The sequence below is a fragment of the Cupressus sempervirens genome, chromosome 1 (assembly GCF_028749045.1).
Source record: "Cupressus sempervirens isolate cs-2001-9-10 chromosome 1, ASM2874904v1, whole genome shotgun sequence".
Classification (NCBI taxonomy): domain Eukaryota; kingdom Viridiplantae; phylum Streptophyta; class Pinopsida; order Cupressales; family Cupressaceae; genus Cupressus; species Cupressus sempervirens.
In genome coordinates, this window is record NC_143118.1 from 198,910,056 (window position 1) to 198,925,861 (window position 15,806).

The 15,806-nt window shown below is 34.1% G+C and overlaps 1 protein-coding gene across 7 annotated transcripts in view; it reads right to left on the reverse strand.

Annotated features, from left to right (window-relative positions):
- Positions 1-1,112: 1,112 nt before the first annotated feature.
- The window catches only part of LOC149576807 (calcineurin B-like protein 7), a 257,938-nt gene continuing 243,244 nt past the window's right edge, over positions 1,113-15,806 (reverse strand). For 3 of the 7 annotated variants that reach the window (XM_089820112.1, XM_089820081.1, XM_089820072.1), the window contains 4 exons: positions 3,652-3,732; positions 3,420-3,532; positions 3,197-3,250; positions 1,113-1,771 (listed from right to left, as the gene is read on the reverse strand). In XM_089820112.1, the coding sequence (XP_089676238.1) occupies positions 1,696-1,771; positions 3,197-3,250; positions 3,420-3,532; positions 3,652-3,732 (324 nt within the window). In that variant the 3' untranslated portion in view covers positions 1,113-1,695. The remainder of the gene's footprint in view (positions 1,772-3,196; positions 3,251-3,419; positions 3,533-3,651; positions 3,733-15,806) is intronic. The other 4 variants (XM_089820104.1, XM_089820096.1, XM_089820088.1 and 1 more) reach the window with 3 other exon arrangements.

Sequence of the window (15,806 nt, forward strand, 5' to 3'; positions counted from 1 at the left end):
TCAAGAAAATTAGATAACACAAATAACTCTACTAGAGCTTTGGACACCTGACTACAGTAGAGAAATGTCATGTGAAAACTAAGACAATATCATCCGCAGGCGGCCTAGGGATGTCTTTATGACAATGAGAGACTATCTGGTATGATATTAGGAATGACAAGACTATGTAACTTACTATGACAATGGATTTCAGACTATGCTCTCTCCAAAGAAGATTGCTTAATTCACATTCACACACTACAATGAATGCTCATTCAACTTCTCTAAATGGAATGACATGTGCAATCTACCTCATGATCTATGAATGTTTAGCTTGATAACGCCATTATTGATCTTACATACAGGAATTGCCAAATATTATGCATTGTAGTTACCACCACACTCTTCCCCTTATTTCTACAACCATTTAGCTGTTTATTCTATGTCACAATTTTTGAACTTTCTTGATTTTTCATTAATGTAGGTGATTCTTTCTTTCCACACTTGCTCAAATCTTTCCCACCTATCCAAGCCTAGGGGGTTGCACAAATATGTAAGAAAAAAGAGATTGTCTGAATCCAAAAAATGTATTCTTAATTGATACATTCTACAAATGCAGTCATTCTTGTTGGAAAAAGAACAAGAAGTGGTTTTACATCTTATCTTGTAGTGTGTTTCTCCATTCCAGTCTTGGGGATGCACAAATATGCAAGAAAAAAAGAGATTGTGTGAATCTAAAAAATGTAGTTTTAATTGATACATTCTACAAATTTGGGTACAACAACCTATTACAAAATGGTTGTTCACAAACTCCTTATTGCATAATGACAAATAGTATGTGTATTCAATTAAAATAAATACACGTTACTTTAAGGTTTAGGTACATTGATATTTTATTTAATTTTTACCGATTGGACATGTAAACAAACTAAATATCACAAGCCCAAATGATACTTTTCCAAAAGTTTGCGAAAACTATAAAAAAAAATCTATTTCTAGTTATATAATAATGTTTCCTTAAAAGTTGTACAACATAAAATAACAAAATCAATTAAATTCAAAGATAAAAATACTCCAATACAGACTTTGACCAATGAATCAATGTTTACATATTTGATCACACAAGACAGAAATTTTAGATTTAAAAATTAATCTTTATTAGTTCAATCATTAAAATATGTTTTAAGGGATCCAAACTCTTAATAAGTTAAGAATTATCAAAATTGTCAACTCCAAAACTGCCTATCAGCTTCCCTCCTTGCACCTCCTATAGTGCAAATGCTAGTTATAAAACCATTAAGACCGACAGATCTACCATTAGACACAAGCAAAATAACAAGCACGAGGGTCATTTTTACTATTTATTTCTGCTCAAAAGAGATACAATGTGCCATGTACATTGCATATAAATATAAGAAACCCCAAACATGCCCTGACTGTAGTTAGTTCAGAAATTCTTGTTGCATGTGGCTAATCTGAACAAGTTTGTGAGTTCAATAGGCTGCTTTGGCCTTGTGAACATTATTAAAATCTTTCTGATGCCCATAAATAGCTTTGATAAAGTACAAAAAATGCCCTTTGCTCTTCACTTCTTTCATCATTATGGATATATCTTTCCAGCATGCCAAGCACTTGGACTCCCTCAACAAGGAAATCTTTAAATGAATTAATCAATGATGGCTGTGCCAAGAAGCTCTTTAGTTAAAGACAGATTCTTCAGGAGTCATTAGACTTACTGGGATCATCCACTTCAGTGTTGAAGATAAAGCTTGGAAATGCCGTAGTGATATTCCTGCATAAGTAAGTTTTAACCATACTTTGTAAATTTTAATTGTGAATACCATTGGTCTGTCCAAGTACTAAAACGACATTTATCTGATGCAGCCATGTTAATGCATCTAGAAAACAACCTCAAATCTAGAGATACAGCTTACAGTGATAATTTTTAACACACAAAACATTAAAAAAATGCAAAGTGCAGGCAGTAGATTTGAGTTTACATCAAGCAAGATAAATCAACTCCCTCTCTCACCTGAACCTTTTGTCAATAGATAATAATTTCTATTGATCACATCAGTCGTCCTGGCAGAAAATGCAAGTAAGTTGTAACAGATGAAAACACCAATCTCTAAGAGGGAACTTCGTGAAGATTGATTAATAATTTAATAGTTATGGTATTGAAATCAATAAGATCTTGGATGAGACGGTTCAACAAACAGCACTTTTTAGTATCAGGTTCAGTTTGATGGTGATATTGGCAAAATGATTTGGGATCATAAGACTTTGTCAATGGTTTCAAATGGTCAGTACACTTTACAAGAGGAAGTTTCAAAACATTAGCACTGACCAACTTAGGAATGATTCTATAAAGAGACTCAAGCATAGGTTGAAAGAATGATGAAAAGGGAGCCACACCTGATGTTACAGCTAACACTTATGTAGCAACAAAATTTAAATGATTGGTTGCCAAGGATTCAGATGTAGATGTGGTTGCTAGTGTGCTTGATTGAATTTTGAAGGAATCAATTTCCAGTTCTCAGAATTCAATATCATAAAACACATATACCCTTATCTGAGAGTGGCAGGATGTATCAAAATTTAAGCAGTTCACTACAGAAAGTCTCAGGTTTGAATTGAGGGGGCTGCACATATATTCCCTTTGCAAGTAATCGGTTCACATGGGACATCCATAAGACTGATAAGCAGTTCACTATGGAAAGTCTCAGGTTTGAATTGAGGGGCCTACACATATATTCCCTTTGCAAGTAATCGGTTCACATGGGACATCCATAAGACTGAGCTGAAACTTAAAGCAAGTAGTTATGACTGGTCCAAGCCAAAAATTTATAGCTTGCTGCTACCTTCTTTCAACTTGAGAAAGTATTAATCTTAGCTTTCGTTATGTTATCATTTGTTACATCAAACCCGTTTACAGGGTGCATTTGCCCCTTCAGCTTGAAGAGAACAAGAACAAATGCATAAAATAAAATAACCAACTACATATGCCAAGATTTTTCAAATAGCCATAATGTGCCAATTAGATGTATTATTGTAGTAGTAGCATATTAGTTAACTGGGAATTTGTTTGGATAAATGGATAAAACATATTCTCACTTCCTATGTACAGAGATGAGGGGGAAATTTGCAACTTAACAAGTGAAGCCAAAGATAATTAACAGGCAATTTAGCTAGCAAGTTAACAAGATATCAAAACTACCTTGTAGAAAGTCTGTGCAATAAAAAAATCTTCAAAATATATTTGTCAATACAGCTGCAAGCACGAGCATTTATAATCAGAAATAACAAAAGGCACATAAAAAGAACTAAATAACAGAGCCAACATCATAATGCTTATGTAGAATATGATAGACTTTCCATAACGCTTAGTAAGCGAGGAGATTAAGCAGACTTTGAAATATTATCCTAAAAGGGTTGCTTACTTCAAATAGGGAAGAGTCATGTACTTCAAAATAGAAGGATTGCAGACAACAAACTCTCTCCATTCTTCCCTATCAATTTTACCATCATGACGAAAATCTGCATCTGTAAATGTCTGTGATCCAATCAACTAAACAAAATCAATTTACAAAGAACGAATGCAAACTAGAGAAAAAAATTCAAAAATTTAGAATTCCAGAATTGTCACCATAAAGATAAATACAGTAGCACCACCTTATCCAATATGGATTCAAGAATTTCATCGGTGACTTCTATGTCGGATTCATTCAAAAGGGCTGTTACCATCTGCTTTAGCTGCACAATGTATATGCCCGCATTAAATAATTTGTCAAAAAGAGGTAACCCTACAGGCTACAACTACCCAAACATTCAAATATGCACCAGCGGAACTGTTCATTAAAGCCACAATATATCTTCATGCAATGTTGAGAAGCCATGATGAATTTTTTTTCCAAATCAATTCTCATTCATTGCCTTGGTAAATGCTAAATCTTGTTTGTATAAATGTAGGGTGGACCTGACTTATTATGGCACTTAAGGTATGCAATGATGAGGCAATATATAGCTTTGGCTCACAAAATCATTGTGTACTATTTAGTACAAAACTTGAATATTTTTGTTTTGTTTAGCTTTCTTCTTATTTTATCTATTTTCATTTTTCATACCTATTAAATCTTTTTGTTTTTGTGTTTTGTTATTCATTTATATTTTTAATATTAAGTTTTTAAATATTTGTTATGTGATGTTCTTTTTGTTTTGCCTTTCCCTCTATTCTCTTTTATTTTCTATTTTAGTCTTTTTAAGTTTATGTTATTTCTCTTCTATTTTCCAATTTCGTGTTAATTGTTTGACAATTTAGCTAGCTATTTTATTTGTATTTTTATCTTTTCATACATTTTTCTTTGTTTCTTTCTTAAAAAAATTATTTATTTATTAGTGTTAAGGTAGGATCACTGCAAATGTAATAGCACTTCCTGTAATTTCTGTGTTCTAAAGGCAGCAATATTTCTCATATTTATATTGTGGATAAGAAAAGGAGAGACATATCCGTTCATTAGACATGGCTATTCATTAACATGTCTTAACCAATCCTTTAATGATATTGGTTCATTATTTATAATAAGTAATTATTAAACAATTGTTAAACGTGTGTGTGTGTGTGTACATTGATTCTCTAATGATTACTAATCATTATTATTAACTAGTAATCATAAAAATGTATCTAATGATTAATTTAATCCTACTGAAGCTACAACATTAACACTCCCTCTTAGCTAGAGAGGATTGTTATAGAATTAACACACTGTGCTCTTAAGCAATACAATGAGATATCATCTCAATATGATATTAGGTAGTATGGTATGTCCACGGATATCATACTACAAGATATCCACCATAATAATATCATCAAGTTGTATGGCATGTCCACAGATATCTTAATATGAGATATCCACCATAATAATAATACCATCTCATGATATTACAAGTAATGGCCTACAAATATCAAGTTTCATGATATTTACCTGGTACTCAATATGTACATAAGGTATGTGCACACATCACTCATATGATACTTACCATAGGGACATCAAAATCACGGCTTGTCCACTAATATTAAATCCACCATGATTATAGATATCTATGTGACGACATCTATCTCTCAGTTGATATTGATTTACAAGATATAATCTATCATGATCTACTTAGATATCAACCATATGATATCCATCTTGATAGAGGGTTAGACTATTGTAAGACTGTCACCTTACTATAGTAACTACAAACAAAAATCAATGAAAGATCATCACCTTCCCTCATGTTTCCACAAAGTCATGTAACTCACATGACATCCACCATGAACATTTCTAGAGAGTGGAACAAAGACTTTCACCTCAAACTTTTCTCTCATAGAAAAGGATGCATTATAGTACATCTCAAGTAATCACTAATGTTGAGGCTCCATCTCGCTAAAGGTTCCGATCCGTTAATCCAAGGTTGTCTTCAATAAACTACACTTTGGCTGAAAGCTTGGAGAAAATATAGGTTGTCAAATCTTCAGTGATAATGTACTCTAAATGAATAGTATTTCAAGTATCCATCTATAGTTTAGGCATTTGCATAAAGGCCTTTTTGTTTACATACAAAAAACATCTCATGAATCATAGTCCTCCATTTGATATAATTTAATGATCACTAGAGGATCCATCTCGACATGGTCTACTCCCTCTAAATCAAAATCAACTAAATTATATCCTCTATCTTCTCCTTCTGACACATAAGCATCTTGATTCATAGTAACATGTGTGAATGTACTAAACTATAGATTTATCCTCAAGTTTGACAACATTAGAAATTAAGATAACGTGGTTCTCTTAAGTACATGTATCAACCTCCTCTCCTCTTTGTCCAAAGTTTCCTCTAATGAAATGTCAGGCTCCCTTTTGATATAGAAGGATATTCATAGTCTCAATTATTAAAGATATCTTGCTTCAAGAGGCTCACTTTATTTAGCATGATCATCAAATGACTAATGAATCATTGATCAAAACTTCTTTGGAGCGATTGTCATAAGATTGAGTCCTATACAATATTTGTTAGCATGCCTAATGTACCATTCTTTTTTTCCTACAAGAGAATCCTCGAAGACAAAGGAAAAGATAAAAAAAAATAGCTCATATAGTACGTATAGAAATACAAATAAGAGAGACTATAGTGAGTAGATAATTGTAATACTCAAGGACAATAAATACTTATTTGCACATCAATATCCTTGATAAAAGTTTCTCTAATGAAGGTCCATGAGCATCAAATCAGAAAATGCCTCCATATAAGCATTTGTCAAACAATGGGAATGGAACATTGGTTATTATTACCCCCTGCAATGTAAAATTCCCACTCTTGTATAGTTGAACAATTTGCATCACATCAAAAATGGAAAACTTCTTTCTATTTTATAGATCTTGGAACCTTACTCTATTTGCACTATGAGAGGACGGAATAGAAGCGATCAGTTCGATCTTTCAGCTTTGGTCGGCACATACATCACTATCTTAATTAGAATCATTTCCAACTATTTCATCATCACAAGATTTTACTAAAACTATCCCACTCTATACCCAATATTCTTTTGTATTTGGCATACACATTTCCTATAACAATTGAACCAACATTTTGATCTTTTTGCATTCTTTATTTTGTCTCCGATCTTCTATCCAAAGTTGCAAATTACACAACCTGACTATACATATTGGCATGAAAATATGTATTTGTTAGAATAGTTAGCACACTAAAGCCATGGTTTTCAAACTACTATGCATACCATGAACTTTCCTTAATTACAATGTCTTTATTTGGTTAGGATGTGTTTAGCCATATTGGAGGACACACGAGAATTATCTCATCAAGTATTCATTGCCAAATATGTGGGTGACTCTTAAACGATATGCACTGCCCTCAATACATATATACGAAATCCTCAAGCTGGAACAACAATTGCAAATAACCATGCTAGCATCTATAGTCTAGTATAGATGAGATTTTTGCTCATATTTGTTTTACTTATTATTAGTGGCATGAGTCACATAGTTCACACAACAATTCTTGAGGGAAGCATTCAATGATTGGTTCATTACAATCAAATATAGAATGCCATCGTTTATGAAATGTTCATATCTAAAGCTCCATCAATGATCTTTGCCCACTCCAAACTTCAAAGTATGACTCAACAAGGGATGTCATAGTGCTAAAGTTGTATCATATAAAATATCTCTAGTCCAATGATTTGATCTTCCTTGACCTAGTGGAAAGCTCTGTACTTAGTCAAAATTCCATACTTAACATTGATGGCTAACACTCTAGTTGAGCTCAATGACTGTCAATTCAATTCTTAACCCGCAATTTTTTTGTTTCCAAACTAGATGTATTTTCTACACAATCTTCAAAACTAACAACAACTTGAGTTCCAAGAAGAGCAACTCTAAGGCTAGTCCAAGCTTCCATGCACAAAAAGTATAAGATACATGATATATATTAGGAATTTTATGAAAATAATGCCTTATAAGTTGGGTCAACATATGCCCAAGTTGTTGCAACTAGACATTGCTCTATTGCATAAAAGTCAAAATTTTCATAATAAATGTTCATTTTCACCTATTACAATCACTAGCCTATTTCCATTTTCTTGAAATTGATGACTCAATTCAAATAATGAATTTAAATAGTGTCAGTTCTGTATATGGAGTAATCTTCGTAGTTACATCAAAAACTTTTGCATGATGGCTCAGAGCGATGCTTTGACAGTGGGCTCCTCGCCTCTTCTACTTAGCTTCCTACTTAATGTATTCATTCATTCCTTTAATTAGGTTATATGAGGGGACCCATTCTCACTGATCTTTTTAGTCTCTCCAGCAATCTCATTATGGTTATCGATTTGTCTCTTTCTTTTCAATTCTAGGTTTCTGTTGATATTCTTATGCCTTTGTCTATCATTCCTAACCTCTTTGGAGGCAAGAGATACAAGCTAGGGATTATATTTTTCCTTTAATGAAAATATATTGAATTTTTATTATCCCCTTCTTCTAGTGCATTGATCCAATTTCGTTGTATGCGACAACAATATTTGAATGTCCAAACTTTGTTCTTATCAAACTGGCCATGTAAATGTAATCCAAATTTAGACATATTGTATTCTAATTGTTTTTAGCAAACAACCTACTCTGATACCATGTTAAGGTAGGATCGTTGCAGATGTAATAGCAGTGCCTATTATTTTTTGTGTTCCAAAGGCAGCAATATTGCTCATATTTATATCATGGATGAGACAAGGAGGGACATGTCCCTTTATTAACATGTTTTAACCAATCCTTTAATGATATTGGTTTATTATTTATGATTAGTAATTATTAGACAATTGTTAACTAGTAATCATAATGATGTATCAAATGATTAAATCAGTTCGATTGCAGCTACAACATTAACAATTATCTTACTATTTTTATTTTTTTTGGTTCTTGTGTTTATGTTCTATGTACTTTTTCTTTAAATTTGTGTTTATTTTCCATCTCTCCTTTCAACTCATGTAATATCCTTTTTTTTAGTAGGTTCTTGTAGTTGGCTTGGGTTGTGCATCATCGCAACCCTCGTGAGCTGACAGTGGCATTTGAGGGTCTTAGTTGTGGAGTTATTAGGCTTCTCAATGGCCTATGGTGAGTTTTGGCTCCATTTTGAATGATTTACTATTTATAGTAGGTCAATAGTTGGTTCCAATTAGCTCAATTGAGTTACAAGAGTTGAGTTATGCTCTCAATTTTTATTTCTAGCTTTGGTTTGGGCTCAAAGAAACTTGGAGGGAGCATCTATTTTAAGTCAGTCACCCTGTCAGGTTTATTCATTGTTTTTTTTCATCGGGATCACTCTTATGTTGTTAGATTTTGATTTTGATGCTCCTTCAGCCAATTTCTCAAGATGGGTGAATTATTACTATTATTCATTTTAATATGTTGAGGTTGTTATTTTTGTTGGTATTGTATGTTGGTCACCTTAGTGTCATAGCTCGTTGGAACGAGGTTGAAAAATTTTAAACCTTGGACACAAGAAACAATGACTTTGTATGTCACAATATCATGATATGGTGAAAAGGTCGTTTTTGGGAACCAAAAGAAAACTAATAAATTATATTACGTGCCCAAGTATAAAGCAAAAAGGCTTTTAAGTGAAAGGTGTGTAGTTGAAACTAAGTTGCACATGGGGATTATAAATATAGCTCCCATTATGAGAATTCGTCATCCAATTGTCTAATTTTTTTTTGTTGCTTGGTTGAGAGGGTTTTCTAATTTGTGAATTCAATTGCTGAGGTATAAGGGTTTAAAAGTTGAGGTATTGCTCCATAGCTGAAGTATAGTGGAGTTTAGAATTTGTGAATAATGAGAATTTCATTGTGGCTTCTCCTACTATTCTAGTGTACTTGAGGAGTCAATTACTTGGTAGCAAATATGGGGTTTGTTGAGGATTGTATTCTCTATTGCTAAAGATTTGATCTGATTTGAGGGGGTTGTGATTGCATTACCAAGCCTTGCATACCAGTCTGGAGTTTGTCTTGCATTTTCTAGAGGCTGGCGTTCCATTCTAAGGCAGCATGTTGACATTTTGAAGGCTTGCAATCATCTCAAGAGGGCTTGTGTGCAACTAAAATGGCTTGCGTTTCAAATTTTGCAGGTCTGTGAGTGTCATTTGGGGGTCACATTGCTGAGAGGAAGCTCATGCAGCAGAGCTTGAGTGCTGCATTGGATTTGGTGGACCCTATTGTATAATTTTGCCCATTCTTAGGCGATTTGAGAGAAAACTGTGATCGTTGGCTATCTTGTGAAGCTGGGAGTAGTAGTTGGGCAGCTTCATGCTACACATTGGTTACATAAAGTGTATTTTACCAAGTGTCATTTGTAAATAAGTCAATTAATGCAAACTCAATTTCAAGTTGTACTTAATTGGGCATAGCTTTATTTGTGAATTATCATTTGACACTGTATTACATTTATCATTGCATATCTATCTATCTATCTATCTATCTATATATTCTTCCAAGTGTCCTATTCATTAACATATTTCAAAATTACAAAAAACAAGGAAGCACAAGCAAACAATTTGCATCTTCAGCATATCAACAGAGACGATTAGAGTCTTTATAGTATCAAAGCATGATCACCGAGTATTTGACAAAATGCCAACTATTGTTTAGTAAAGAGGAAATTGATGTCGTTTAAACTATAGCCGGTAGAGGGTTATTATATCTCAACTCACTACTTCCCTTTATGCAACTATTTCTACAATTCTATCACTCTCTCTCTTGTTCATAATGAAGCATTAAATGTGTTCTAAAACATCAAAAAGGAAAACATAGTTTAAAAAAGCATCTTGTATATTCAACTCAATGAATATCAACAAACTCCCTCTTTTTCTTCCATTGAGAAGGTCCAAAGGAAGTACCAATTATGCATAAATAAATAGTCTCACAAGCTCCTTGATATTGATAAAAACATAGTTTGCAGACTCGGACTCACAAAGTACTTAGCAAGCACAAAAATTTCAACTTGGTGAAAGCTCAAAAAAAAATCGAGGAAAACTCGGCAAAAACTTGACAACTTGGAAAGAACTAAAAATTAAAATCTCTTAAAGAAGCTTTTTTTTTTTTTGGTAAAGTTCAATTACAAATTAAAAATTGACATCCTAATAGAGAAAATGCATGGTTTCTAGAAAAAAAATGTGGAAAACACATTTTAAGAAGTATTTTATTTGCATCAACATTTTTACCCATGGTTTTTGTGTCTATAAACATGTTGTTGGTGTAAATAAGTATTTACTTATTACACTTTACTTAAGTTTACTTAGGTCAATGCATTATTTTATTTTTTATTAGTTTGACACCTAGGAGTTTGCATACTCTTATGAGTTGTCATGTTGACAACACAGAAGTAAGCAACTCTAATTTAGCACATGGTGTCTACAACACTAGAGTTTGCATAATTAACTGAGTTGTCATGTAGACAACATAGTAGTTCGCACTCTTAATTAAGCATATGGTGTCTACAACATAACTCTACGTGACCCACATGTGTAGGCTTATCCTCTCATCATCGCACTAACTCTTGTGCTTAATGGAGGATAATCTCCACTTGGTGGACATGTGCTTAGTTGTGAGGCCTATCATATTGCTAACTCCTAGACATTCTAGAAACATTCCAAAGGCCTTTATATTCGGGCACCCCTAGTGTATATGAGCATGACATTACATCAATTGAATATCATATTGTTATTCTAATCATACTTTGGTCCATTCTATGCTTGTGCTTGAGTTCCTTGATCTTGGGTGATTTTTCCCTAAGGCAAATTCTTACACATGCAAGAGTTAAACTTGTGAGTACTTGCCCAACAAAAAAAAAGAGTATTTGGCAACTTGGGGAGTACTCAGAGAGTTTGCAAACTATGGATAAAAACTTGTCTTATTACTTAAAATACATACCACAATATTTTATTAGCATTGAATTAAATTTAGATAAAACAATAATTATTTAAATCATAATGAGGATCCAGATAGAATTTCCACAATGGCCAACTCTTCTGGAGGTTCCATAGTATGGAAGCTCATTTGGGAATGTGGAGGGATCGTTACGAATCACTTATCATGGAAAATTGGTAACATGAAGAGGGTCAAGTTTTGAAGGGATTCCTAGAAAGAGGAGGTGGGTTGATTGACTTACTTGAAAGAAGTGAGTGGTTGGATGAAGTGGAGCAGATATTCGAAGATAATGTTGTTGATTATATAGTGTGTAGTAAGCAAGAGAACCTATTATTCACCTGGCGATCAGTTGGGGATTTTCTTCCAAGTTAGGCAATTCAGGCTAGATTGAAGCAAGCTCGTTGTAAGTGAAATGTTATTCTCACACAGAAGGAGGATATAGTGGTTTGGTGTGCTACTAAATCAGGGAAATATTTAGTCAAAATTGGTTATGAAATTCAGAGGAGATTGAGAGAGGTGGAATGGCCTTCTACCTTGTGTTGGCTTAAAGCAGTGGCTCTAAGAACGGGTGTGTTTCTTTGGATTGCATTGCACTGCAGGACTTTAACAAGTGAATGGCTCAAGTCATATGATTTATAGGGCCTAGCATTTATGTTCTTTACTACAAAGTAGAGGAGACTCCAAATCACCTAATATTATGGTGTTTATTTGTGGAGGCTTGTTGGGACTGGTTTATATCTAATTGTGGTTAGTGATGCCAAGGTAGGATAATTTGTTTGCATTCTTAAAGAGTTGGCCATTTGGTAGGAGAGCATCTTTCTAGCGAGATTTTGGGTAGCTGGCCTATCGTTCCTAGTTTGGAAAAAATGAAAGGAGAGGAATGGTAGAATTTTCAATGCTAACTCTAACTATATTGATCAAGTTATTTCTTCCATTAAACTAGGCATTTGTGAAGCGGTTAATACTAAAATTGGATGAAGAAAGGTTTCTTTCTTCTGTATGTATGATAGTCATATTCAGTCCTTGTGGGAATAGAGAGTAGTTATATGTATTAGGCAAAAAAAGAGCAAGTTGAAGGAGAATGCTCAGTGGGCACCTCCTCCAATGGGGTGGGTCAAGTTAAATGTTGATGGGGCTGCAAGAGGCAACCCTGGAAAAGCTAGTAGTGGGTGCATTTTTAGAGACATAGGAGTTGTTTGTTTGTGGTCAGCATATAGCTTTCAGGGAATTGCACCCAATGAAATAGTTGAGATGGAGGTTGTTGCTAGAGGAGTGAAGTTGTGTGTTTAGAAAGGTTTCTCCACAATTAAGATTGAATGTGATTCATTGTTCTGCATCAATGCTATTTTAAAAGGACAAATAGTGGATTGGAAGCTTAAATTGTTGGTCACTAAAATATGCCATCAACTGGATAAATTGGAAGAGTATAGTGTTTCCCATGCCTACAGGAATGCCAACAAAGAAGCAGACTTCTTGGCTAATCAAGGCATTGATTTCAAAGCAAGGAATATTGTTGAGGTTGGGTTTTGTCTGTGTCGCTAGCTATAGGGTATTGTATTGGTAGAGAACTAGTGTTAGGTAAGTGGTGGTTGGCATGTGATGAATGGAAGTTGAAGAAGTCAATCTCGCGAGTTGCAAGATAAAAAAAATTCAGATTAGGTGTTTTCTTTGGTACAAATTGTGCTTTCGTAATTCGTAGGTCATTCATGCTTTTTCTTTCTTGTGAAAAGATTAATGAAGGAAGAGTTTCCTTGAAAAATTGTTATGCAACTGAATGTAAGCAATATGAAATATGTATGAATGTTCCCTTGGGCTACATTGGAGTTGGTAGCAGAGAGGGATGATATTTTCTTCTTACCTGTTGCTAGAGAAGTAGATGGGGACTAGTTCTTCCACAATATATGGTACCTCTCCAAAACCTCTGATATCAAGTTGGGGATTCAATATTGTAATGTTGTTTTGTATGGACATCAGATGGTAGTAGTAAGATTCTTATATTTCATATAATTTTTCTCATCTTAATAGAGGGATCTACCCCCATATCGACATAACTTACCAAAAACATATTTATTATTTAAATCATCACATGTCCACTAGCATACAAGGCCATGCTTAAAAACAATTAATAATGACTTGTCCATGTGTTGACTTCTCTAAACATGGCAACTAGGAAAAATAATAACGGAGTCCAACGCCATATATTGTTGTCCCTTAGGAGATTTCTTCCACAACACCTAGAGAAGACTTAGTTCAAAGTTTTGAGTTCAAAGGGAGGTTTTAATGTTTTTTTCAGAGGGTGTCAGTCTCAGATTTTTTTGTCTATTTCAGGAGTGTTTCTCTCTTTATGATTTCTTCAATTAATATGATCAGCAGTGTCTTGCACTTTATCTTCAGGAGGCCACTATGCTCTATAAAAGCACTCTACAATCATTACTTCCTCACCAACATCCTTCTACTCAGCTCATTACTGCCTTTTTCACACCATTATCTCCTTTGCGTGGTGTGAAAAAGTCCTCTAGCTTTACCAGCTCCTCTCGTCATTCCACGTCTGCCAAATTTGTCAGATCTCATACCGGCTATTTGCAACAGCGACACTCCTCTATGAGTTCTCAGAGACAGCAGAGCTTCTACGCATCGACAGGCTTATTCTTCTATGACTGATTTCTTTCTACCTAGAAAGGACTCCTAGTCTTTTGTCTTGGCCTCTCTCTGTTTCTTTTCTTCTTCCTGTTTTGTTGTATGCTTTTGTTTTCGGATACCTTTGGGTGCTCTTGTTGTTGCCAGCCTCATTGTTGTAATCCTTCAGTCCCATAGACCTTTTGGTGGTTTTTTGTTGGACATTAATATCATTATCTTATCTTATCTTATCTTATCTTATCTCATCTTATCTTCCTTCTTCGGGTACTCCAACCACTAGTGTCTTGCTCTTTATCTACACAAAATTATGAGGTTTCAGGACCATGTGTAACAAACTCATTCTCCTTCGAGACAAAGCATGGATCAGCTCATCACCTCTTTCTCGTAGATCTCACAGGCCCGAGGTTGATAGAAGTATTGTCATTGATGTCAAAGGTATTCGGGAAATCGTTGATGTAGAATATTGTCATGGATGTTGAAGGCGTTCATGAGATTGATATTGTTGTTGATGCCACAAAGGACTTCATAAGTATGAACAAATCCATAAAGCATTATCGATGTCAAAGGGATGAAAAGTGAAAGACATTTCTAAAAGAAATTGAAGACTATATATGATTCATAATAAAGGCAGAGGCATATATATTTAGTTGGAAAATAAATATTCAGATATCATTTATAATGATGATTACTAAAGGTGAAATATATGACCATATAGCAATGATTGTGTACAGAATGAGAACGGGGCAAAGGAAAGTCAGAGGAATAAACAGGAAGCAATAATATTACAGTCAAACCTGCAAGAAAAAATTGATTATATGTTACTTTAGAAAGAGACTAACAGCAGAAACAATGATCATACAAATTAAGACAAACCTCAGCAATTAAAATGAATATACTAGCGGTAGTGAAAACGATTTGCGACACCCGATAAGATGATAAAGGAATAAGAAAGTAAAGGCATCATTAGTACGAGCCAAACAGTATATGGCAGCTCAGCCGTCTGTGAGAAATCCATCGCTGTTATAACCAGCAACTTATAATCAAAGATTTTTGACAATGATAATTATATGCTACTGTAGGTTTCCAGTCCATATATGGAGTTGTACGGCAGTCAGAAAACATCAGTTTAGAAAGCATAAAAAGGAGACATTAGTATCATCATTAGATAGCAATAAAGATTCTGCTTCATCATCAAGAAATCATGTGAAGGCAAAAATGAGCATGACAAACAATAGTGTGTATATTGTATTGACCATAAAATCTAACCTTGAAAATGAAACATCAGATACGAGGAGTCAGCAATTATATGACTTGATGAATATATATATATACTTCTATCAATCATTGGACAAGAAGAACATGAAACCAACATCATGCGTCTTTATTTTACATCATCATAGTGCCGGCATAAGACCATGCCATGTAATATTGTGTATCTATCATTTCATGGATAATTAAAAATAGAAATGTTGGTTTTGACTTTTCTCTCTCATGGCACATTCGTTCATATATGGAGCAGGCATATGAATGAGTGAACGAAAGATTTTTAATGATGTCCACAAGGCCATAAGCCTAAGGGACCCACATAAAACTCCCAATCAGTATGATGTAATTTCTCCAGGCTGTCCCTTTTGTTGTGAATATGCATAAGTAAAATGGCCGCGTTGAGGAGTATTGGTCCTTCAAAAAGGTCTTTTATGCTGTTCACTTTTAAAGTTTC